We start from the raw sequence: 26,439 nt of genomic DNA on the forward strand, positions 1-26,439 counted from the left end.
CTGAAATCTTTTATAGGACAGAAACCTTAGCTCATGTCTTCTGGTCCCATCATCTTCCACTGAGCTGCACCTAAAACACAAAGAACAAGTAACAAGCAACTTTGTTTTTTTTTTTTTTTTTTAAAAGAACGCGTAACAGTTTTGAAGGCATAAGATGAACTGTTTCTAGTGGAAGTTAACTTACTTAAATAAGTATACAAAACGAAGCCATGAAAAGTCACCGGAAACACAAACGTTAACTGTTTTGAGTGACAATCAGTGGGAAACACTCCACTGTGCAGCATGTATCTGTCCGCCAGAGCGAACATGGTGGGAAATCGCTACGCTCAGTTCCCGCAGGAGAGCTGCACCGTGAGCCTTGCTTACAAGGCCTCACCGCCTGAGGACGAGCACGCCTGGCGTTCACGTCGGCTTAGGGCTAGACCGCACGGAGAGGGGGGCAGAGTCAGAGCTGGCCTGGCCTAGGATAGCGTCTGCACCTTGCGGGCTGCAGGTCATTTCATGCCTTTAAACGGAGCAGAACCCACCAGAATGAGGCTGCTACTCTGATTTTCCATTCTTGAATGCACCAAAACGTGCATGCGTGTTGTACTTAGGTGCCTGGGTGAATAAAAAAATCCCATTTACAATTTTAAAATAGTATGTTAACCTCTAAAAATCTGATTATTTTCCACACGCCTCAGGGAAACAAGCATTGCTTTTACCACCCAAACAGAAAAGATTACATTTCTGGAAATTCTCTGCTACCATGTTAAAAAAGTTACTAATCCCTGTGTTGCAAAACCAAACTGATTGACATGATTTTGATTTAAACTGTTGCTAAATGTTTATCTACACATGCTGTCAGAAATAACCTTGTTAAGAAGGTGCAGCTGGTGTCTCAGCAAATCAGACCCTGGAGAAGGCGGTGAGTGGCCTGTGCCCCGTCTCCTTTTCTCTTTCCGCACCATCAGAAGGAAAAGTGAGAAAACAGCAGAAACATTAGTTAAATCCTGGACGCTACCCCACAACCTACAGGAACTACCTCACTACACTGAAAGCTGACAATACTGGTAGAATTTTTTGATGACATAATTAGGATCCTAATTATTAATAAAATTATACATTTCTGGTTAGGTTACACCTTTAGCGAGTAATTCTTTCAGTTAAAGAATTAAAGGAAGAAACGCAAGGTTGCTTTTCATTCTACGTGGTTTACCTGACTTACCAGCACTGAAGACAAAAACTTTTAAAAATGGCTACCAATGCCTTGTTCACAAAAGACTTTATTATCTAGTGATGCATACTGAGAACATACAGAAATCTGCATGGTCCACGCACATGCAGCAGAACAATCTTCACTTTACAGTAAGTGAGGGTCAACTGTTTTATGCAGTAGACAACACTTTAAAGTCACATCCTTAAAGAAAAGCTTCATTTTACAAAAGAAATAAAAGGTAAAGAAGCAATTACCGCTTTTAAAAAGCAGCTGCTTTGTTCAAGAGTGGAAGGTTTATGCCTGTATTGAAAGACAACATGATCACAAATAATGAAAACAATGAACAAATGAAAAACACTTTCTACCATAAAGCATACACTTTCAAAATGACATACAAATAGTTAAAAATTTCATTACGTTGTCTATCTAGCTTTTAAATATGAGGACTTCCAGAATTAGGCCTCAACATGTGTTATCAGGAAAGGGAGCTAGGCGCTGCTTCTGTCGCTAGGAACTGTATTAACAAAGTGTGTACAAAGTCTACAGCAAGTGGGTTTAAAAAGGAAAGTCGCTGAGAAACAGTACACTGAAGGTGCTCCACCCATCAAGCTCACTCTCTTTAGATTGCAAACGGGGTGAACAGAACAGAAACTGTAACTACTCCACAGCTGTGACGCCAAAAAGTAAAACAAGAGCAGCTCTCACACATGCGGGGAATTCTGCCACAACGCTAGCGTCCCTCGTTTGCCAACTGTCCCGGTAAAGTAGCATCTGACACAGCGGGGTGTGGATGGTCCAGCTTACCTTCAGTGTACTGAGCGCTGCAGAGAACCTGCTTTAAAAGAGGAGGCCGTCCCTGCAGGCAGGCTCAAGAAGGAACAGACCCTTCGGCACTGACTACACCCAGGGCATGCTGCCGTGCCCGCACACACACACCTAGGAAAACGTGAATATAAACAGCATTTATGCTGGCCACTTTATCTGAAGACCAAAATGAAGCCAAGTTTGCTAAAGTAAATCAACCACCCATATTACTACTCATTTTATAACAGGTGCTTTTGTCTTTTATGTGAACTGCAACCATTTACATTAGCACTGTAATTCTGTGCAGTCTTGGCGATTAAAACAGTTCTACAGTGAGATTTCACATAAGACACAAAACAGATTAACTAACATTTCTAAAAGAAATATCACCCTTGGTGTTAATTCAAATATATCATGCTTCCTCAAATTTGCTGGAGAAATATTTATAAGTTTATATACATTAATAAACTGCTGTGAAATTTCTTCAGTCTTTGTATTTAGTTACTCAAACCCTTGGAGCTTCTTCATCTCAGTTAAATCTTCTCCTGGATGAAGGCGTGCTGCAGGGCCTGGTTGATGCTAATCCGCTTAGCCGGGTCCAACATGAGGATCTGGTCCAACAAGTCCTTCAGCTGGTGTACTTTTTTACGTTGGTCTTCAGGAAGTCGCTGGCACCCAATCAAGTCAGCCAACAGGTCCTTAGTTGGATTAATGGTGCTCATGACAGTAACTTTCTCCTACAAATAATTTTTTAAATGTGTATCTCTAAATAAATTACTAGACACATACAACCTAAAAACTTAAATGAAAAAGGTCAACCCCAAGTTAGCCATGATGGTTTTTTTAAACATGGTTCTGCAATTTTATAAAAAGATCAGAATAAGAACAGAAAGGAATTCTGCGAGAATTCAGAATCACAGCTGGTGCGTGAACACAAGCATGGGGTCTGCAACAGCACACGCCCATCGGCCTACCACCAGGCGCGGAGTGGCTCGTCCATGGAGTCGCAAGGAGGGGGACGTCCCCCACTGGGGACAGCAGGCTCTCTGAGGAATTAAGTGCAGTATTTTATAGGTAAGAGGTGCCAGGGAAGAATTTTTAATCAGGGAGAGTAACACGATCAGATTTGTTTTTAGATCTGGAAGCAGCAGGGAAGCTGAATGTGAAGCCAGACCAAGAAAGTGATCCAAGGAAGGAGAAAAATGCCTAAATATGATAAACTCATGCTAGGCAAACTTTTTTACATCTCTTCATCTTTCTATAATCTGATGTGTCTTATTCAGAAATTGGTCAACAGGAACAGAAATTATTTTTAGTGTTTTAAAATAGTCACAGCTCCTAGACCATCCAACACTCAATCCATCCATGAACTGTAAGATAATCATTTAAGGCAGCACACCCCAAAGACACTTACCCTCTCGGTTACTTTATCAACTTCTATGTACATGAAGTTGAGGTTTTGATCAAAATGTTGGTCTTTAAATACGCCTTTCCGAATCATCTGGCAATAAAACAAAAGTTGGATGTTGAGCTCTTACAAAACAGTCTGATCTACTGATAACCTAATATATAAGTCACAGAAATATTACTATTAGTCTCTCTGGGTTTGTTTACTTATTTGAAAATGATTTCAGATTCCTTGCTCTTGAGAAAGTAACATATTTGGAAAAAATATAAATGATGTACCTAAAACTACTTAGTAACATGAAATTAATTTTCCCAGGCAGTGAGTTAAATAAACCCATTACAATATCAAGTTGAACTTTCATTATTCAAAACTGAAGACTAAACAAAGACTTAAACCAGCTGTTCTTAGATAAGAAAAACATTATACAATTGGGGCCTTGTCTCTTGGCAGTTTAAGAAACCTCAGGACATTTAAAAACGTTATGTTCTAGTAACAGCCCTGAAATGACACCAGGTCAGACCTCATTAAAGCAAAAACCAACATAACTAACTTCTGTCTTAAAACAAGTTCAACACAAGAGAATCTGAATAGAACCTAAGATGTCATTTCATGTGACTTTTCTCGGCACCTTTTTCTTTGCCGAGCAGCGTCCAACCTTGAATAAACCGAGTGCCCACGAGTCCTGCTTCCGATAGCCGCCTGTTCTTCCCTGAGGACCAGGTCCTTCCTCGTTTAACTCTGTCCAACCTAACCAGCACCTGGTTCCCACCGCACTGTCACCAGTGTAGGTGTGAGCTCCAGGAGCATTGCCGCTGCTCTGCCCATCACCCAGGGGCAGGCAGTGGGACGAGGGAAGGCCACGGAGATGTGGGAACAGCCCCGTCCTCTCCCCCCCCAATGCAGCCCCACCCTAAACACCCTGCTGCTTAATTCCGGAGGGGAAAGAAATGTACAAGGACAGACTTCAGATAGGAAAAGGAAGATGGGATTCTCTCATCCTGTCCTGGTAGCTCTTGGCTGCTTAGACCCACTAATTTAAGCACCAGAAATGAGAAAGAGCTCAGGAACCAGAACATCCAGCTATCTGCCTCTCAGAAATTGGTCTACAGTCACTAGCGGTGAGCGTCAGGCACCCACAAATCTACAGGATGGTACGGCTAGGACCTTAAAAACAAGCTCACCCACACACCCTACCTTGTTTGGCATCTTTCCTTTGAGATCCATGGCGAGCTTCAACATATGGTTATTGGTCTTGCCAGGAAATAAAATTTTTCCAGTATAGAGTTCATATAAGGTGCAACCTACAGACCACATATCTATACCATAATCATAGCTTTTACCTATAACTGAAAACATAATAAAGTTTTAGTATACAATGATACCATCAACCAACTATTTATTTCCATCAACAGGGGCATTAATTTAACTTGGACACTATAACCATCATATTAATACTTCACACTTTGGCATTAGTTTCTTGTTCATTCCCACTAATTCTTAACAGGGGCTCTTAAAAACCTTAACAAATGAGGACATGGGGAGGGAACTGTAGAGGCAGGAAAAGTATATATTTCTTCTATCTTTTCATTTCACCTTTTGTGGAGGGGCTAACCAGCCTCAGCTCAGCCAAGGCAAAAGAGGAGAAAACCGCACAGGTCCCAGACAAGCTATGAATACGACGTGATGACCAGACCAGAATCATGAGGGCAGTCTTCTAAACCTGAGGCCTTCCACGCCTGTTTGCGACTGCTGCCACAACTAACTCCGTCACCCCACCGGAGGAGGACACGGGGCTCCTCTCCTCGGCAACGACTCGGGCGCTCGCTCAAGCGCGACAGCAAACGGTGCTCAGCGAGCCGGGTGCTTCCACCGCCCACGACGGCCCAGGTCGGGAGCACTGGAGGAAACTTACTGATTTCAGGAGCGCGGTAAAATCTACTGACAAGGTAAGGCGTTATGTCATTATCCGCAACATGCGAGGCTGACCCAAAGTCGCAGAGCTTTAATATAGTTTTTGATTCATTAACCTGCAAAACATTTTTTCGGGGAAGTTTGACTCAGGCCAGGAATAATTAAGACATAATCATAAAAATAATTGGCTTTGAGAAGTTATTTCCAATACTGAGAACAAAGTCACTCATTTAAAAATTCCTTTCCTAATTATTTTATAATTCAATTTCCTAATTATGAATAATTAAGAGCTATAGTATTCTAATTAGTGAAAGAACTTTCTTCAACGAGGAAATAAGGGATAATACCAAGTGAATTTAATTTTAACCAATGCTACTTAGAAAAGGTTGGAGTAGTGAGAGAAAGCACTGAAGCCAAGTAAAACCCCCCAGAAAACCCGGACACAGTCGCGTTATTAAAGGAACATGAAGACGGTCACTGGAAAAGAGATTTTGGACTTAACTTTCGTTTGCCAGAAAATTATGATGGCAACGAGAGCAGAAGGATTCAGATTAAATGTGGACAAAAACAGAACAGAAACATTCTTCATCTGAAGCTGTTAGACCATCCCAAACTTAGCACTCAAGTCTTAAAAAAATTAAATCCCTTAAGTATAAAGAAAGCATTAGTCAAGAAGATGTTAGATACATCTGGCAAGACTGGTAAACGTGAACACGCTATGAGTCATCGGCTCCTCTCCCCTCTGCAGATACTCCCACACACCCAGTGACAGGGGCATCTGCGGAGACGGGCTGGGGGTGCTCCCATGCCTGCTGCCACCCTGAGTCAGGAGCACGTGCGGGGTTAACAAGTGGAGGTAAGTCACATTCCAGAGTCCCTTCCCCCCTTCAAAAGAGACACACACAAATTCCGAGTTGGGACTTGAACTTGGCCTCTTGTTCCCACCCCACAGAAACCCAACACTTTAAACAAACAGCCCCGGGCCATTCGCGGGCTATCGTAGAGCCCAGTCAGTGGGGGACTGGCCCTCTACAGGTGACGTCCACAGAACTGAGAGAGCAATAGAAACGGTCAACCACCAGGCTTCACCTGGGGAAATCGGGAAAAGAGACCTTCAAATGGAAAGTGCTTCAACGTTCTTAAACATAAACTGCATTCAGCTACTTAAGGATGCAGTTTCAACAATCACTGACAAAAACCCCGGGGCCACTTTGAGAGGACGTTCGGGTGGACGGAGGGCCTTCTCCAGCAGCTGGGGACCCACACCCGGGCACCCCTCATCCACTGGCCCTCAGGGAGCCTAGCGCATTACTGTCAGACCGACAGTGGAAATCCTGGGCTAAAAGCTTGGGGTTTTCATTAACAAGCAGCTCCACATGGTCTCTGATATTTATTTTCTCCTTCTTAGGAAGAATGCCAAACTGTCTGAAATCCACGTGAAAACCTATAGTAGTTAAGCACTAACTCAAAGATAAACGAAATTTTAAAGACAAGCGGTTGAGACAATGGCAAATGTCTTATTACTTAACCTCCAAGTGGTTACAGAGATGTTCACTGTGTGATTACTTTTGACTGGCACGTAGTTAATGCATTCTTTGATATGGACAGTATATTTTGTAATTCAAAAAAAGAGAAGAAAATTGGGGTAAAAGTCAATAATGAAGTTGATTAGGCAAGACTACAACTCATAGTGTACCTACCATATTACTGAGAATACTCATCGCTTCAAACCCCAAGTTACCTTAGAGATGCAATACCTTATATACTCAGACCAGAGATAACAAAATGGAACGCCTCAATAACGTGGTAGTCTGGAAGGAAATAGTCTTAAGATATTTAAATAGAAAAACAGAAATCTGAACTAAGCGCTAAGTTACTGATAAGGAGTTTGAAACACACTTTAAAGGGATCTTTCTTTAAACATGTGGAATGTCCTATGGGCAGACAAGCTACAATTACCCAACCGTGAACATGCCCTCGACTCTTGACGGCATGACCAGGGTGGAGGAAGGGCTGGGGAGGGAAGGGGTGTGTGTGGACCAAGCACCCCACTGGGATGAGGTTTCAGAACCACACACTGGGAAACCTGACCTCCACACCAGAAGCCACGCAATGGAAGAGGCACGCCTTTCACACAAGGCCCAACCACAGCTGGGCTTTCCCGGGTGTGGCCCCCAAAGCCACAGCTGCCGCAGAGTAAAGAACAAAGGACGAGGATTATTCCTGGGCACCCTAAACTCAACTCCACGCATCCACTTCAGAGAGGGCGACTCCCTTAAACATCCCTTGCTCCATGAAACAAAACAACAAAGGAAGGCCTTGCTTTGGCAAGCACGCCTCACCGCAGCACGGCTGCTCTGACGCCAGAGGAAGCCCACAGGGCTGCATCAGAGTCCTCAGGACTGGGGGACTCGAAACCCACTGACCAACCGGAGAAGTCTGGGCCAGCAGCCTACTTCCTCTCTCTTCATTATTTCACTCTAACACTTCATGGCCCAATTTCCAAAGAGTGCAAAACTGGTCAAGTCATTTGTAATGGGTAATTAACACACAGAATGACTCTTGGAAGATGTAATTTCTAAGACACAGTGGTAATTATGTTACAGAAGGAGCTGCACGGACGAACAAGGCCGTCTGATTGCTTGACTTACCAAGATATTGTCTGGCTTGATATCTGCATGGAGGATATTGCATCTTTTAAGGAGTTTCAGAGCCAAGAACAACTGCTGACTATAGGATCGGACAGCCTTAATATGAAGGCCAACATCCTTACCATATTTCTTTAACACCTCTCGTAAATTCATACTTTTAGGAAAGAAAAAAAAGACAACAAAATCAGAGGTTAAAATGAAAAATGGAAATTTAAAAAAGCAAAAACATTTTCAAGCATAAAGTAAAATCAATTCAGAATATGAAATACAATGAAAACACTGTTCAAGAATCCCCCGCCCACCGCCCAAATGTTTGACAAATCATTCCACACTGAAATGAGAGCGTATGAACTGTGTGCACACAACCCAGCTTCCAAAACGAAGAGGAGGGAAGACACACAGGGCTGAAAGTCCCTCTGACCCTGGACGGGCAGTGACACGAGCACAGGACTGGAAGGCTGAAACCACACCCCTCCTCCGTGACTCCCGCTCCTGGTCACTCTGGCTTAGTCCTTCCTTGAAGTAGTTACCTTTCAGGGAACTCTGCTGAGCTAAAGGCCACACGAGGTGAGCCTGTGGCACAGTACACAGCCAACTAGTGTTCACACATTAACGACTGTCAAGATGCTAACTTCTCACCACAGTTAAAAGACAAACGCCAGAGCCAACTGGAAAAAAACATCAAACACCCAGGAAACTGGTCATAGAATTTGTCTGAACTGCGGATGGCGAGATGAGGAAGCCGCGTCTTCAGGCTCATGTCCAGGTTCAGGCGTCGTACCTTAGAGGCTCAAACACCAGGCACAGGTGCTGCTTGTGATAAAAATGCCTGAAGAGTCGCAAACAATGAAACTTGTCATCAGGATCAGCATCATTCAGTTTTTTCAAGAATTCTAATTCTTTTAAGCCAGTTTTCTGCCTGAAATGAGAAAGAAAATTAGCTCAAAACTGGACACATCAAGAATTTAGGAAAACTAAATAATGTGTATTTACTTAGTGATGTGTTAAGTTTTTTTTTAAGTACTAATAAACAATCTATTGAGGAAGGAAGTCTCCGCGTCCCTCACACAATACTTCTCACTTGGCCAAATGCTGTTTTCATCGAGCTAATTTCCAAAATAATTAGTGAACAAAACAGAAACACCGAGCCAGAAACCCACCTTGCTTGAAGGGAAATCAACCTGGCACATTTTATCTCAAGATGCCTCGATGCAAATATCATCCGCTACAATTCTAGTTACAGTTTGACAACAGGCCATATTTTAAAGCTAGTGTCTATAACACAGAAGAAGTTGAGGACTTCCACTGAAATGACCTTCTAAGCCCAGGGCACCCCAGGACTTCCGCATAAACCTAGACGCTTCTTTCCAGTGCTCCTAAACCAACACTGAGTTGACTCTAACGCAGCTCAGTGTGTGGCATGGGTTGTGTTAAAGCAGGATGGCAACGACCTCGCTGCTCATAAAAAGGCAACAGAGAAAAGATACGAAGGATTCCTAGCCCTGAGTTTTCAGCTTTTGCAGGCCATACGCTTCGTGACAAGACAGCTAAGCAACACGACCCTGCGAATTTGCACCTCTGGTCTCGGGCTTATGACAGTCACAGTCAAGATCAGCCCTAAGACAAGGGCAGAGAGGAGCAGGCTAAGCGGACAGGAGTTCACACTGTAGGCACTGAAAAGAACTGAAGACCATCAGACAGTTCCAAGGTGTCACATGTAACAAGTGACTGCAAATTAAATACCCACACGGAGTTGCTCTGCCGTCTCCTAACTCCCAAACTGTCCTGCAGACTGCTGCCACTGTTTAAAAACACGCTTGCTCGTCAAACGCCTGTGTTGAGCTGGTTTCGCAGCTCCCTGCACTCACATGAGCTCGTTGTTTCTGATGATCTTCACGGCCACCTCCTGGTTGGCCCTCGCGTTATCCCTCGCTCGGACCACGTTACTGAACACACCTTGACCCGTGTAGCCGTACACATTGTAACGCTTATCCAAGACTTCACCTATGTTCACACCTAAAAAGGTAAACTGAAACATCAGAATTCTGACCACACATTAATGAACAAAAGTACAACCCACATCAGAAATCAAAAGGCAGGAGACACAGCGTGGTAGTAGCCTGCCACATCGTGCCGGTGTGCTTGGCGTCCTGCACACCAGAGGCCAAGGCCTCGCCTCCTCACTACGAGCTGGAAGCTGCAGGCCTCCGAGCACTACACAAGTCTCTGCTCCCCCGGCAGGTGCCGACGCCCCTGACCCCGAGGAGGCAGCGTCGTGGTCGCCGCAGTCCGGCGTGACTGGCACCCCCTCCCTCCGGGGGATTACCTGAGGCCTGACAGTAACAGAACAGACTTAAGGTGCACGTCGGGTCTCGCTGCACTTCAGTCTGCGAGGCTTCTGGGCGGCCGCACAGGCAGCCGCGGCTGCGAGCGGTGCCGCGCTCTCAAGTGACGGCACTGGGGTGTGAGCTCCAGAGTCCTCCCAAGCAGGACGGCACCGAGCCACACAACGTTACAAAGTATTACGGTACACTCTGAAATGAGTAAGGACTGTGAACTTACGGTAATAGCCTTCTGCATCAGTCCAGTTATCCCTGAGGTTTGGATTCTCTTTGAAATCTTTTCCGATGCCAGCAGCTCGCAGACGTGCACTCTGAAATTAAGGGAGTAACACGGCTATTTACCCCCAATTTAGGCAGACATTTAAAGCAGTTCCTTTAAACTTTGACAAGAAGATTTTATGCAAAGTTAAATAAACTCTTACTATGACTGACATAAATGCAACACAACAGAAACATGATTCCAAAGTCTGTTGTATCATAGTAATGCTCAGGGGAAAAATTAACATTATCTTCACGTTTCTTCTACTGCCCTATTCATGTAACACCCTGTGTCTCTTCCCATCTCCATATGAAATGCCACCGGCTGCACTAGAAGAGTACCTGGTACTTCTGAAGACATTTCCTTATGCATCACTCCCCAGGACCCGGAAAACCCCTCACATCCAAGCAAATGAAGGGTGCCAACACTTCAGCTGCCTCAGAATCACTTCACCCCCTCCTAACCCGTCTCCCGTGTGTGCGGCCCACACTGTAGACCAACTTGTTACCGAAGCCGGCCGCTGGTGTCTGCAGGGACCTGGACGCCACCTACCGCTCACCCAGTCCATCTCTAATCTCCCTGCTACACGCTCTCTGCTTGTGTGTGTCCCCACTTCCCTTCAGAGCCTCCATATTTCTCATGTCTCCTACATTTATGATGGAAATGGTCTGCTACTTTTGAGACCATTTCTCAAGAGAAAAAACTGATAAAATGTTTAAAAGAAAAAATTCCTTAATCCAGTCCTTATAACATTTCCAGTTCTTCAACGAATTCCATTAGGCTCCAAATCCTAAGTTTCCAATCACGCACAATACAGAAGCCCAGAGTGGACTCTAGGCCTGAAAATTACTCATATCACCTGGTCCCCCCTAACCACAACACACAGATGTCTGTAAATCGAAGAAAAGAGCTGTTTAAAAAGAAAATAACTACACATCTAAGTCATTTTGCATTTAACTTATATGAAGCCCTCTGATTCCTTTTTTCTCACTCAGTTCAGTTCAGTGGCTCAGTCGTGTCCGACTCCTTGCGACCCCATGAACCGCAGCACGCCAGGCCTCCCTGTCCATCGCTAACTCCCGGAGTCCACCCAAACCCATGCCAATCGAGTGGGTGATGCCATCCAGCCGTTTCATCCTGGGTCGTCCCCCTCTCCTCCTGCCCCCGATCCCTCCCAGCTAGGCATGTACATACCACCAAACACACGTTTGCTAAACGTACTTATTTTAACAATTATGTTTTTATGACTAAAAATACTCACATCAAAATAGGCAGCAAACATATCATCAGATTCCGTAAACATATCAGGTGCCAACAGCTTCTTCTGAGATGAACCTGAATGGAAATTAGCATTAGTATTTGGAAAATGGAGAGATACAAACTGAAACACAAATAATAAATCAATGGAAAAATCACTAACAGCAATTCAAACTTTTTCCTCTTTTGTGTCAGTTTTTCATTAATACCCAACTTAATATCACTTTATAGCCCAAGCTATACAAAGCTATCCACTTTTTACTGAGAATGCCATTTCAGAAAGGTGGAAAACCTAATATGGAAACTTTCACTAACACTGAACTAGCAGGCTAATAACTAAGCGACAACTGGGCTTGCCAGCTGGCTCAGTGGTTCAAGAAACCACCTGTCAATGCGGGAGACTGGAGCTCCATCTCTGGGTCTGGAAGATCCCCTGGAGGAGGAATGGACTACTTGCTCCAATATTCTTGCCTGGAGAATCCCATGGACAGAGGAGCCTGGTGGGCTATAGTCCATGGGGTTGCACAGAGTTGGACATGGCTGAGCACACACAAGTAACAATTATATACTACAAGGAAAGCTCCTCTTTAAATCGCCAATTCATACCTCAAAAGGCTAAACTCCATATCCAGATTTTGATTCAAACCAATGAACTATAGACATGAGATATTTAAAAATCATCAATTTTACCAAGTGTAAGTAATGCTTTTTTTTAGAAGCCTTATCTAACAGACATACAAACTAGACTTTCCCCAGGCGAAATTAATCATGGCTTGGATTTGCTTTCAAATGCTCTAGCGCAGAACCAAAGGTACTGAACACGTATGGAGCACCCAGTGTGAGCTCCGGTCACCGTCACGAGGACACTCACTGGGCACTCTGAACACTGCACTCCTGTCCCCTTCCCGTGCCCCCGCCCCAAACAGCCTCTCATCCGGGGGAAGTGACAGAGCTAACAACTCGGGGAAGAAAAGCATAGTTGAAACAGAAATCCAACTCACTCACCATTATTCTGTTCAACGGTCATCAGATTATGCTTGGCTTTGACCGAGGCCTCAAACGTGTCGACGTTCTCTCGCTCGTACTCCTTGACGTCGGCAGCCACGCGCTCCAGGATATCTTCAGGAGAAGGGGAGCGGGAGCGGGTGCTGCTCTGGGGACTGCTGGGCTCGGACGGCACCGACATGTTGCTGTCATCAGCAAGGTATTTGTATTTCTGTGATCACAACACAGAGCATTATCGTCACCGATCTGGGGGAACTGCACTGAAAACTTAAGTGTCAAATAATGCTAAAAAAAAATGAAAGGTATTGATGCCTCAACTGAATTAGATCCACAATCCCTTATATGTAATTCCAAATCCACAAAACTGTGGAAGGTTCCTATGTTTGGTGCACATTTATTAGGTGGCAGAATCTGACCTGAAGACGTGACTCTCTGAATGTTCCCAGTGTGAACACAAAGTGTCTCACAGCAAAACGCTCCCAGTGTCTGATAATGGGGTGCTGCGCTCGCCCCTACTCAGGGGCTAAGTAAGATACATGTATGCACCACATTACCTTTCTAAAATTCACATATTTCTCAGTTCTGAAGCACATCTGGCCCAAAAGGTTGGAGATAAGGGATTGTGGACCTGGGTAAGAACAGAAAAAGATTCAACCAAGTCTTCAAAGGTATCCAGTTCAGTACCACTTTCTGCAGTGCCCCAGGGAGGGAAGTCGCCTCTGGAATTCCAGTTACACCCCAAGTAAGCTGGTAATTCGTTCTGCCCTTTGCTCTGAGATGCTGTGGTTGCTCCAAGTTCACACAAGCTGCTACAACTATCCTATCCTTTTCTTCTCTGCTGTCCTCCCTACAGCATCCAAGCATCTTTCGTGCCTTCCAGAATTCTTCTCTCAACTCCACCCTCACCTCCCGTTGTATGATGGTGAGAGAAGGCACTTTACGAGGATGGCCGTGCTCGCAGGGCCCCGTGGCCAGGCCTCCTCTAGCGACAGCCAAGGAGAGCTGGCCGCCTTCTGCGCAGCTCATCATCCAAGGCCTACGTGACACCCTTTCCCGCCTGACTCCTGCATCACTCGGCTTTCAAGGAGTCTTAACTTTATTGAGACGTTCCATTTAAACATGCACATCTGTATTAGAAAATTTACCATTTTTACTAGGCATTAAAGAAAAATCTTTCTCAAAAAAAAGAGAAAAATCTTCCTCATGTATATCAGGCTATAATATATACAATGTTTATGCTAAAGGAAATTCTTCCAAGTTACACTCATTTATGAGGGCTCTCCCGTTTATCGACATTAAAAAAAAAAGCAAGCACACTCCAAAGTTTGTCTTACAAAAGAACTTTATGCAGGACTCCTATGTATACAAAAAGGTAACTATTTCAATTTTATTAAGAAACTATCTTTTTCTCATGACCTATTCAAGTGCTCTACTAACACTTAATTGTTAAAGTAAAAATCCTTAATTTTGTTAAAATAATGGTTATTTAAGGACTGTTGATCAAAATGCTACTAAAATCAATACCTGAACGATGGCCTGTCTTTGTATTCTTCTCTGTTCTATCAAGGCTTCTTCATCTTCCTCCTCAACATCGAAGTCTTCAAGGCTTAGAAAAAGTTACATCCATACACGTTAATTTCAAACATCCTTAGAGAGTCCAAAACCATAACTTGCATACATTAAAAAAATAAAAGCTGGAAAATGTAGGTCAGCAGTAAGTTTGAACAGAAACCTTAAGCCACCTTACTCTATCCTTGCTTTTAAACTATCTTGGTCTGGAGCCCCAGCAAGTAAATTTAACCTTCTATGTCTCCTTTTTCTCCTCACCTACTTCACTGCACAAAGACTGGAAACAAAGGAAAGATCCTTAAGCTTAAAAGTCATCACCAGCTGTGATCAAAACTATAGACGGAAATTAAAGACTTCCAAGTCACTCCGCGTTTGTCTAATTTGCAGAAAGGAAGTTACAGGCCAGCTCCATTCTTACTTGTCATCAGATGACGACTCCTGCTCGGCCTTCATTCCTTCAGAGAGACTCCCTTTAAACTTGTCTTCCTTGGCTTTGCTTCTGCTCCTACGCCTGCGCCCACCCCGTGACCGAGACCGCCTTCTCATGCGTGATCTGCTCCTCCGACCTCTGTCCCTATTCGAGAAGAACAGAGAGATATCATACACATAGAAGGTCAATTACAGTTAGTGTGCCGGGGTATGGGTATTACAGGAACTCTCTGTACTTTTCTAAAGCTCAATTTTGTTGTAAATCCAAAACTGTTCTAAAAATCAAGTCTTTAAGGGGCCAGAGGAAATGTTTTAATGAACAATGATTTAAGTTTAAAGCAAAACTCAAAAATCTGTGTGTGTGAAACATCACATGCTGGCAACAGAAAAACGACATGGCATCACAGCTACAATTTTTCAGAGAAAACTGGTTGTTAAGAAAACCTACCCACTGAGCTTCAAAAGCTTCAGTCTGATGGATCAAAGGGGAGTCTTTACCTTCTCCGAGGAGACCTGCTTCTTCTTCTGGGAGACCGGCTCCGTCTGAGGGGGGAACGGGACCTCCTCCTAACAGGAGATCGACTGGCTCGTCTTCGAGCTGGAGACCACCTACTGATCGGGCTGGCATCCTTGGACCTCTCCCGCCTACTGAGGATGTCCTCTCGAGGTCGTGTTCTTAAGGGGACCAGATACAGGTTCAGAGAAGAATAAATCTAGTCAGAATAAGCGAATTTCACCTACATATAAAGAACACTTTAAGAAAGGGCACAGTAACCTAAAGATTGCAAACACAGAATAATATGTTTTGTAACAAAAACTCAGACGACAACAATAACATTTTGGTGTTATGGTCGACACACAATAGAAGGTCTATTTCCTCTGGTCTTGCAATTTGAAGAATTATTAAAGATTATTTATATTGTTATTTATTTATCCTGCTTATCTGATTCTCATTTCAGATAAAACTTGCCCAAATAAGGAATAATATTCCATTTCCTTGATTTGAGGACTGTTTTCTTTCTAAATTGTTGACAATTTCTTGCAATTAAGAGCCTTATTTTTAATGTATCAATTAAGAATAAAATCCCTTTACAATCAACATTAACCTTGGAAGAAAGGAATTACAGGTAAGAGTTAAGAGAAAATGCCAGTCCACCAAGTCATGGAAGTAAATACTGGTATAACTAATCTGGCAGGAAATGCGGCAGTGTCTTTCTAAAATGTAAATATACGTAATCTCAGACTGTGTAATTCCACTTCTATGAAACTACCCTAAAAGAAGCTTTACACAGACTCAATGGATATCTCTGCACACAACTGTGAAAAACTGGAACCAACCTCAATTTTCATCAGTTTCAACAAGGGAATAGTTAAACACATTATGCTACATCCACAATGTGAAGTACCATGTTGTTATTATGTAACAAACAATCCTTATATACTGCCACACAGTGTTTGATGAGAAAAGAAAACCACCACTAACATGAACGCTATGAATCCTATTTGTAAGAAGTATCAAGTGCATAGAGAAGGGCCTGAAGAGAGACTGCTGCCTCAGGAGGGTGGCAGAGGAGGGAGAGGAACAGTGCTTACAGGCTTCCAGCAGGGTTTAAACGTCTCTTTAACTAGCATGCATTTCTTCTGTAAACTAACACTGAAAACTTGTTTCAAATATTCAACTCTAGTCCCTTAATGAACTCATAAGAATTTCCTTTTCAAACTGAAAGCAACTGAAAGAAAACAGGATCCTTAAGAAGAGATATTAAGATAGTAACACTGTCTCCATGCAGAGCTACAGGCAGGGGACCATTCCATCACTTAGAAGTAAAGAATCAACAGTAGCTCTTATGAGAATTGCCTTCTTGAAGCTTCTCAAAACACAGGATAATTTAAACTTCAACATCAATTCATATTTATACCCATACAAAGTAGAAAGCTAGGGATTCATGAAGTTATTAGACAAGAATTGGTGGATCAAATGTATTTACTATGTAAATATGAATTATTTTTACTATGACTGATTAAAAAAATCATTTTAAAAGCTCCTACGTTTTTCAACAGTTGAGACTACAGGTATATGAGTTAATAACAAAAAAATTTCCCATTTTCAATTGTAATTTGGGGACCAAAAAAACCAACTGTAGTTCCACCTATATTGTTAGGATTCAAAATCACACCAATTCAAAAGCACAGGTCACAATCCTTAAACTGATACCTCCATTTTTAAAAATTCCAGCCCACACTATTCAAAGAACAATCCCTGCTCTAGAAACACCTTTCCCATAAAATGCGTAGACTCAGACTTATCAAACAAATTACTTGGATTTTAAGGAGTGATTCTGCACATTAGATACTAAATTAAGAACCAGAAAAAAAAGTAAGTTCAACATTTAAAAACCACCTACAGTCAAAATACTGACAGAAGCAAACATTAACATAGTTAGCAGACAGGACAGGATTATATCAAACACTATAAAACTCTTTATCACCTCCGTTTTTATCGTCCACAAGTTTTAGCTTCTCCACTGAAATCTGCTGCAATGGTAGGAACCATTACGGCTCTGAAATCAAGTTACCTTGGAGAAGAGAGGCGTCTCCTTTCAGGCTCCCTGCGTTTTCTTTCCAAGGACCGGCTCTTGGCTCTCCTGCCAGGAGACAGGGTTCGAGAAGGTGACTTGCTCTGTTTAGACCTCCTGTCATTCAAGAGTGGGGATCGACTTCTTCTTGACTTATCACGCTGTTTCGGAGACAAACTTCTTCTTTTGGGACTGCGACCAGGTCTTCTACTGGGTGACCTGTTTTCTTTCCCAGAGGAAGCATCTTTAGAGGGAGACTTGACTGGCTTCTTCTCTTTATCGGCTTCAGACCGTTTTGATTTTCTCTCTTTGGACCGTGACCTTCTGTCTTTGGATTTACCTCTCAAGTCGATTGGGGATCTAGATTTCTTGCCTCGATCACGACTTCTACTTTCATTTATAACAGGGGATTTTTTCCTATCCTTTGACTTAGTTTTATCTTCGACTTTAACCTTGTCATCGACAGGAGATCTGGCCTTCCCAACCTTCTCTTGAGAGCGCCGTCTAAGGGTGGGCGACTTGGACTTTCTGGCTTCATCTTGAGACTTACTTCTTTTGGAGGGACTTTTCGACTTTTTTCTCTCCTTTGACTTGCTCCTTGCTGCCTTCTCTTTAACTATTTCAACACCTCCCTTACTTTTCTTTTTATCAGACCTATGTCTAGTCCGTTCTTTGGATCTGCTTTTACTTCGCTTTTTTGTACTATTTTTATTGTCCACAAGTTCAAGTTTCCCCTTCGTACTTGAAGATCTAGTACTAGACCTATTTCCATTTCTTGCCTTTTCGTGGATCTCCCCCTCTTCTTCAGAGCCGGACTCATAACCTTGTAATATGAGGCCCATCCCAGACTGGACCTTTCCTTCCATTAACTCATTATCGAGTTCAGCTTTAATCAAGGCTCTCTGCTTCTCCAAGTCTTCCAGCAAAGCTAAATCATCAAGTTTAGTTCTTTTTGCTGGAGACAGACCTTCTTTGTCAGAAGCATCAATGACCTCTTTCCTTTTGTGTTTCTTATGTTTATGCTTATGCTTATGCTTTTTATCCTTGTCTTCTTCTGAAGAATGTTTATGCTTCTTATGTTTACTTCTGTGTTTATGTTTCTTTTTCTTGTGACGACTGTGCTTATTTTGAGATTGGTCTTCTGATACTTCTCCATTTTCTTCATTAACACTCTTTTCAGAATTAGCATCTTCCATCCTATAAATGTATCAAACACATTTAAAAGACACATTACTTAGGGAGCATTCAGTTGTAACAAAATAGCAATGATAAAATATATCTCGATGTGATATAATAAGTCAGCCACTGAAATATTTTATTTCAAAGGTATATGGCAAGAACTGAGTTGAACAGTGATTCAACTTTATTTCTCATGGCTGAACTCAAATACTGAAAGTATTACAGGAGATACATAACAGGGGAGGTTAACATAATTATACTTAGTAGAAAAAGGAAATTCAAACCAGTAGTTTTGGGCAGTAAGTTAACAATGACCTTCTTAAACAGTCACTCAGTAACTTGGTTTTTAAACCAGCCTTTCCCATACCACTCCACACTAAAGAAACCTGCCCATTCTTTCCCCATGAAATACTCACAATGACATACACTGGGACAATAATCTCTTTCCCCATTTGGAATTGAGAAACACACACACACACACACACACACACAAACTTAAATCTCTGGAGCCAACACAGAGCTTTACCCAGAGTCATTCTGGGCCGCAAGCGGCAAGCAGCCACCACGCGCCACAGCAGCGTGCCCCTCTCTGGGCAGCGTGATGACATCGCCGCGCCATCCTGCCCTGGGCCCCCCACGGATGCCGTCTGCTCCTGACATCTGACCAGCCGCATCCTCAAGGCTGAGGCTCCAGGGTCACCCGAAGGAGTCGATCCTCCTTCTGATATCCGGTCAGAATGATATGGATTATTTTGTTCAAGTCCTCCAGATTCTCCTATACTTCTAGTAAGTTTAATATTTGTACCATATACTACAAAGAGCTCCTTGCAAGTTAAGAATTAATGAGTCTATTCAATCTCTTTTAACATTTAGAAGAAAATTACCTACACATAATGTAGGCATTAAATCAGGCAGTAGGAAAATAAGAATCTCTTGCTTCTCTTAAGGAAATTTCCAGTGGAAAAGAATCACACGCCACACTGGAGAACGGCAATGATAAGGACCTGAGTAAGGGCATTATGGGAAGGCCAACAGATCACTTTAAATCGTTTTGAAATGGTCAAGGAAAGTATCTTGTGGATCACAGAAAAACCCAAGTGATTTGTTCAGCAGGGACTTCGGGGAAGAGAAGTTTATCAACAAGGTATTTATTTGGATTAAAAAATAGGCTGAGCAACACTGACCTGAAGAATGAGTATGAAATTAACCAGAAAGGTTAAGGGGTATTTTAGAAAAAGGAAAAAAGATCAATGTTGCCAGGGTGTCAACCCTGGGGAAGAGACTGGTCTAATGGAAGCTAGGTTCTCAGGTGGACTGGTTCCAGGAGATGGAGAGATACAGCACAGGACCCTGGAGCTCAAGAGCTGAGACAGTGGAGAGGCCCAGGAACCACAGTCAGGCTGCCCAACAGATGGCCCCCAGCCTGGTCTCAGTCTTCAGTAAACCTGGCGGGGCCGGGGCACGACACAGCGGAGGATGCTTGAAAAGTTACTGGCTCACAGTAGTGACGGGCCGTGGAGAACACGCACCCACCACGGGGCAAGAACTTAGAACCTGGGGTGTCAGACCAGCAATGCCCTCTTCTGGCACCGTGGACTGTGGGGAAGGAGAAAGCATGAGGGAGCTGCAGCGGAAGCTGTGCCCTCAGCTGAGTCAGGCCTCAGTCTGGCCTGACTTCTCTCTAACGGAGTATAAGAGGACACAGGATAAATAGTGTTCTGGGATCATCAAATTGTCTCAAAGACTTCAACCTCATAGAGGTAACTGTCTCCCTTCCCTAGACTCTCCCATCCTATAATCCAGAAGGTGAGGTATCAGTCAATTTTTCTTAACCTTGACTTACAGCAGGAAAGTGTGTGATAAATAGAACCAGGCTAATTCAAGATATAGAGATAGGCAGGGAGGACCTTTATGGAGGTTGAGAATGATTTTCAGGTATATAAAAATCTAAGTGCCCAAAGTACAAAATTCCAGTCAGTAAGCTAGAATTCACTCTAGAGACCCTCTAGGAAAGCCCCAGAAAACGAACAGCTGGGTGGTGAAGTCTCCAGAGCCAGGCTACAGGGGCTTAAGTCCCGGTTCCACTGCTGACTAGCTGCGTGGCCTCAGTGAGTGTAAGCTTAGTGGAGAAAGGAACAGTACCCACCTTCGAGCACGTGGCGAGGACCGCACAGTTAACACGTCCAGCTCCTAAGGCCCAGCACAAACCTCGTGCCCAAAGTCAGGCGTGCTTATTGTTCAGACACTGGGCAGACTGACTCCCCATGGCGCTGGGGAGCTGCCCATGGACACTCAGAACAACACTTTAAAGAGCGAGGGTCCTGATCAAACTGCCTTGTTCCGATACTGCCTGCAACGATACCCCCAGTGTGCCCTCAGACAAGCTACTCCCGTGCCTCAGTCTCTTCCGCTGTAAAAGCTGGGCAAACACCGCTGCTGACAAACCACAGGTACGTCACTGCAATGAGTTCATACATATACAAGCAGTCGCACCAAGTGCTCAGGATGTGCTGTCTCTGCCCGTGTCCCCACGACAGATGTGACGTCACATTCAAGGAGGAGGACAGGACTCATCTGAGGGCATGCGCACATCCAGCTGCTGAGAAGGCTGGTGCTACAGTTGACGTCAGAGCTCTTGCTTCTGCTTGGAAGATGCTTTTTAAAACATCAAGTCACCATCACCCCTGAGAGAAAACTGATTACTGTTTCCTGCCTCATTCATAGTAAAAACCTGAACCCTCCACAAGACCTGTAGCATCAGCCCAACCTCCCTTCAGCCGAGCCTGCTCCCCCCTACAGCCCACGCCACCCCCCACACATAAGGGGCTGGGCGCTCCCCCGAAAGTACACACTGCTGGTCCCCTCACCTACCTCAGGTCTTGGCTCAAGTTCCACTTTCTCAGTCAAGTTTCCCTGACCAGCTCACTTGAACTGCAACCCGCACCCTCTCACAAACACACTCCCTTTCCCCCCCTCACCATCCTCCACCCAGCACAACTCCTTGTTTGTGTCCTTCTATTATAACATAAGCCCTGCGGAGCAGGATCTTAATCTGTTTAGCTCACTGCTCCATCCCTGAGGCCCAGAAGATGATTTAACCCTGAGCGGATACTCAGTAAGTACTTCTGTGTCAAGGGAATGAGTCACAGAGTAACACAGTTGGCTCGGTGCTAAAGAATCATCTGCCAATGCAGGAGATGCAAGAAATGTGGGTTCGACCCCTGGGTTTGGAAGATCTTCTGGAGGAGGGCATGGCAACCTGCTCCAGGCTTCTTGCTGGAGAATCCCATGGGCAGAGGAGCCTGGCGGGCCGTGGGGTCACAGAAGGGTCGGACACAACAGAGCAACTAAACAACGTATGAAATGGCATCACTGACCACAGCTGGTTCACGCTGTCTGTGTACACTCTCAGCTCTTGAAGGGGAACACTTTGTTTTTGGCTCACTTACGCCTCCGGCACATGCGCCTATTTCTTGACCACAATACCCTCAAGTTATTTAAATTTAATCACCTCCCCACAGAAAAATCTGCTCTTCTAACCCTTTTCCAATGCTACTTATAATTTACAAGTTTTCCAATGCATTTCAAATCCAAATACTGAACGGTTTACTTTCAGAGGAAGTAATTTCCTTCAACAGAAAACTCAGCATCTAAAGTTTCTGAGGATCAAGATCAAAGTGCCCAAAGTTACTACAGTCATTCCCAGGAGTAATCCCAGTTTTCACTGTAACTTAATGAATGTTAATTCAAGAAATGACCAGGTTACTAATAAAATGCCACCTAAGTGCCTTAGGGCCGGCCAGCTTAACCTTAATTCCAGAGTTCTCCCACACTGGGGTTAGGCAGAGAGCAGACCCCTAGCCTCTTCTGTTGATCTCTTAAAGCAAATTCCAAAAAAAATAACTGAAGTCTGACAGATACATCAGGAAAACTTTCACTCGATGCATCAGTGACACCCATGACACCCATAAACGTCCTTGTGTCAGGTCACTTAATTTAGGCTAATTAACAACTTTTCTTCTAAAGCTTTAGGAAAAGGTTTCTCGTAAAGAAACCTGATTACCTTCTTGGACGATTTACATTTTGCAAACTAACACTACACATTTAGTAAGTATGTTTCTATACCAAACTGTTCTACAACAGGTTTGTCATAAACCAGTACGTATTGAGAGCTGAGTAACATCCTTCAAATCTCATTTGGAAGGGAAGCTGCATTCGGAGTGCAGACAGCATGGTAGTGTTAAACAGTATTTACTCATATGTTAGGTTATTTCATCCTTCAAACAACCCAGAGCCTTGGGGCATCTGGCACAATAAAAATAGCCATGGAACAACTTTAAAATAAAGTGACCAATTACCAACCACTAGTATTATTTTAACTTCCCTCTTCACATATTTTCTTTTCAAAGAGTATTCCTCATAACATCTTATATGAGAGGCATTCAATTCATGCTTTGGAGCTGGGAGGCAATGGTGAGCAAAGTGAATGTCACCGCTTTCGACAAGGAAAATGATGATAAGTGAGCCTGTTTCTCTAACGAGTGAGACTACTCTAATACAGAATTAATGTAGATGTAAAGATAAGGACGGATTCAGAAGACCAACCAGTCTCAAAAAGAACCATTCCACTCCCACTCCTTCCAAATGGGATATTAAATTCCAAAGTGTTGGAACTGTCACATTATAAAAATGGACCTTTCTGGGATACTGGAAATAAAAAAAAATTATTTCAAATGTTAAAGGCTATTAATGTTTTTAATAAAAGGAGCTACAACGTAGAGTGAGAGACCAGAAGCACGCTAGTTAGGAGCAGGGCCCCACTACAGGGCTGCCTGGACGTCAACCCCACACCTGTCACTTGGCATGACCCTGGGCAAGCTAACTTAATTTCTCTGTGCTTCCAGCTTCTCAACTGTAAAATGTGGGGAGTGTCAGGACCAACTCCACAGGGTTGTCATAAAGACTGAATGAGGCAGTATTTGCTCAGTACCTGGTCTGGGTAAGTTCAAGTAAGTCAATGCATATAAAAATTTAAATGCTTAAAACTATGAAAAAAGACTGAGCTAAAGATATCAACAAACTTAAAAGTCACTAAGAAGCATTCAGAGAGCTTTACTTTTTCAAAATATTCCACTTGGAGTAGATTCCACATAACTGTGAACTCCTCAGCCTATCTTAAAAAAAAACCTACTCAGACACTGCATTTCAGCATTCCCTGTGGGCAGCCAACATGGTACTTGCTTTCCTAGTAAACTGTCATTTTCTACATTAAAACATTTCAAATAAGTGAAAGTGGAACACATATAGATGGAACAGTCTGTGCGTACCAAGTGTGTGTGGGGTGTGTGTGTGTGTGTGTGTGAGGGAGAGGTGCAATAAATCTCAGTGCCATTCATACTGTAGGAGCCTAAATAAATATCATTATTAAATCTCGTGTTATTTGAGTATCTAAATAAACATGGCTGCATCCCTCCTGAAAAGGAATCTAAACCGTCCCTGAAATCAAATTAATGGACATAATACTATAGAACTTTAAACAGATTACTAGAAAAATCAGCTGCATAGCCTAAGATTTTCATAAGATCTTCTCATGAAGCCCGGAACAAGGCCTCACTGTGAACTCCGTGAAAAACAAAAAGAGGCAAAGTCTACCTAAAACTTCAGAACCCACCTGCCCTCTTTTAAGTCAAACTGTGAAGATGAACAGAGCAGCTTTCAGAGTCCCTAAACGAAAAACTTCTGGTAACTCTCTCTGCCTAGATGAGCAAAGCAAACCCGCGAGCGGTCCGACACTGGACGCACAGCGGTGAAGCGATGGGCCGGCTGGGGAGGTGCAAAGATTTCTCCTCTTGTCAGTCCAAAGTTGCTGGGAGACTACCTCTACCTCTTTCTTAAGACTGCTGGAAACAAATCAGATAATGAGGATACAAGCCAAAAAAAAAAAAAAAAAAAAAAGGCGCTACAAAAATACTGTCTTAAAATGCATTCTCTCTCTTAGGTTCCTGAGCTTTCCTAGCAAACACACGGAAAACAGAATACACTGCTCTCAGTTAAGGGAAGGGTTACCCTACCGATGCGGTCCACTCGGCCGCATCGATGCTTTACGTTAGCTTGATTACAGACACGAAGCGCTCCGGTTTGCAAGTAGCTGACCATTCCCACTCCTTATTTCACTGGGGCTCCCAGACAAGCGCTGTAAACTCGGGCCAAAAACCCTAGGCCTCAGAACCGAGCACTTGGTCTTACTTTGCCTCGAGTTTGCGAACCGGGAGACCAGCTGCACTAGGCAGAGAAGGGGAAAACACCAAGGGGACGCTGGGGCCGAGAGCACCGTGCGGGAAGGAGGGAGCACCCCGCCAGCCGAGGCTCCGAGCGATGAAGGAGGGCGCGCCCGGCGCCCCTCTGCTCCCGGCCCGGAAGACTGACACCGGCGGCGGCGCGGGAGCCGCCTGCGGAGAGGAGCGCTCGGGGCTCGCCGTCGCGCGGGCTGCTCCGGAAGACCCGCTCGTCGCCTCAGAGGCGGGCAGGCGCGCCCGCGCCGCGGCCTCGCGCTCGAGACCCGTAGAGGCCGCTCGCGCCCTCGCCTCCCTGGGCAACGCCGCTGCGGGCCCCGGAGGCCCTCGATCCAACAGCCGGGGCCTCCGGGCGGGCGGAGCGCCGAGGCCGCCCTCCCGCGCCCCCACGGCGCCGCGCGGGAGGCAAAGTTTGGCCGCGACCGCTGGGCCGCGAAGTTTCCCGCCCGCTCGCCCGCCCGGGCGGCGCTCAGCCCGTCCCCTCTCGGCCCGCCCCTGGCGCCGGCCCTCCGCGCCCCCGGACTACTTACTCTGGCTGTTCCCGCAGCGACGGCGCCTCCGCGGCGGCCATCTTGAACTTCCTGACTCCTCGGCGGCGGTGGCGGCGGCTCCGCGGACGGCGGAAGCCAGGGGAGGCGGAGGAAGAGGGAACGGGGCCGTCGCGCATGTGCCGACAGCGTCGGGACCCGTGGAGCTCGGCGTCGCTCGAAAAATCCGGATATACAAGCGCATCCGGGGACGGAGCGCACTGGCGTCGTGACGCACTTCCGGAAGGGGCGAGGCCGCGGCCGCCCTGGCCGGGGCTTTAAAGGTGCGCGCTCATTGGGTAAGAACCGTCATCAAGTTCTAGGAACCTGGAGAAAGGATGGAAGGTGGAGGGGTCCGCATCCGGGGCGCAGTTCCGAGAATTGGTCTGTTGTGGGGCCCAGACTCGGGTGAAAATTTTCAAGCTGGGCAAACAAGATGATTTTGCTTCTTAAATGCCTTCTTATCCCTTAGCTAACTCAGTGTGAAGCGGTATTAAGAGAAAGTTTGTAGACAGGCATTTTGCCTGTAGACAGGCAAGCTAGGGCTGTACCTAGAACATAGAGAACTACTAGTATTGGCACGTTCGTTTGAAACTTTGGGAACTTTGTTTCAGATTTTGTTGAGCCCATACGTCAGGAGTCCGTTACTCCTGTCCAGGTTCTCTGGACCTGTAGACTGAATTTTTAAGTGACATTTCTGGTCCAAATAACTTTGTGATTTTGTTTTTCTATAATAATGGAATCTACAGTAATGAGATGAAATGAAACACCGTATGTGAAAAGTTACTGCCTCTTGGTTAAAAGTTACTGTCTCTAGCTGACTCACTTGAGAAGACCCTGATGCTGGGAAAGATTGAAGGCGGGAGAAGAAGGGGACGATAGAGGATGAGATGGTTGGATGGCATCACCGACTCATGGACAGGAGTTTGAGTAAACTCCGGTAGTTGGTGATGGACAGGGAGGCCTGGTGTGCTGCAGTCCATGGAGTCGCAAAGAGTCGGACACGACTGAGCGACTGAACTGAACTGAAC

General features: G+C 44.6%; 1 protein-coding gene across 3 annotated transcripts; it reads right to left on the reverse strand.

Moving 5' to 3' along the window:
• Positions 1-1,247: 1,247 nt before the first annotated feature.
• On the reverse strand, positions 1,248-25,593 carry PRP4K (pre-mRNA processing factor kinase PRP4K). 3 transcript variants are annotated; one of them, XR_010660001.1, is made up of 16 exons: positions 25,412-25,593; positions 17,410-18,606; positions 15,332-15,508; positions 14,823-14,978; positions 14,360-14,441; positions 12,836-13,046; positions 11,835-11,908; positions 10,535-10,625; positions 9,841-9,988; positions 8,754-8,891; positions 7,973-8,126; positions 5,323-5,437; positions 4,605-4,756; positions 3,417-3,503; positions 2,462-2,739; positions 1,248-2,134 (listed from the first exon to the last, which is right to left on the reverse strand). XR_010660001.1 is itself a non-coding variant. In XM_065911964.1 (15 exons), exons 1-15 carry the CDS (start codon positions 25,546-25,548, stop codon positions 2,536-2,538), a joined length of 3,123 nt encoding a protein of 1,040 aa, XP_065768036.1. In that variant the 5' UTR covers positions 25,549-25,593; the 3' UTR covers positions 1,248-2,535. The 3 variants fall into 3 exon arrangements, 1 of the variants encoding a protein (XP_065768036.1); XR_010660002.1 differs by having other exon boundaries at positions 1,248-1,498; positions 2,003-2,739; XM_065911964.1 differs by having other exon boundaries at positions 1,248-2,739.
• Positions 25,594-26,439: the final 846 nt, after the last annotated feature.

Source organism: Muntiacus reevesi, chromosome 20 (genome assembly GCF_963930625.1).
Source record: "Muntiacus reevesi chromosome 20, mMunRee1.1, whole genome shotgun sequence".
NCBI lineage: Eukaryota > Metazoa > Chordata > Mammalia > Artiodactyla > Cervidae > Muntiacus > Muntiacus reevesi.

Coding starts and splice junctions, on each gene's coding strand:
- PRP4K (XM_065911964.1), bottom strand. CDS start 25,548: ATGCGCGACGGCCCCGTTCCCTCTTCCTCCGCCTCCCCTGGCTTCCGC. Junction 14,979..15,331: donor AGCAGGTCTCCTCGGAGAAG/GTAAAGACTCCC, acceptor CTTCTCGAATAG/GGACAGAGGTCGGAGGAGCA. Junction 4,757..5,322: donor TTACCGCGCTCCTGAAATCA/GTAAGTTTCCTC, acceptor TTATGTTTTCAG/TTATAGGTAAAAGCTATGAT.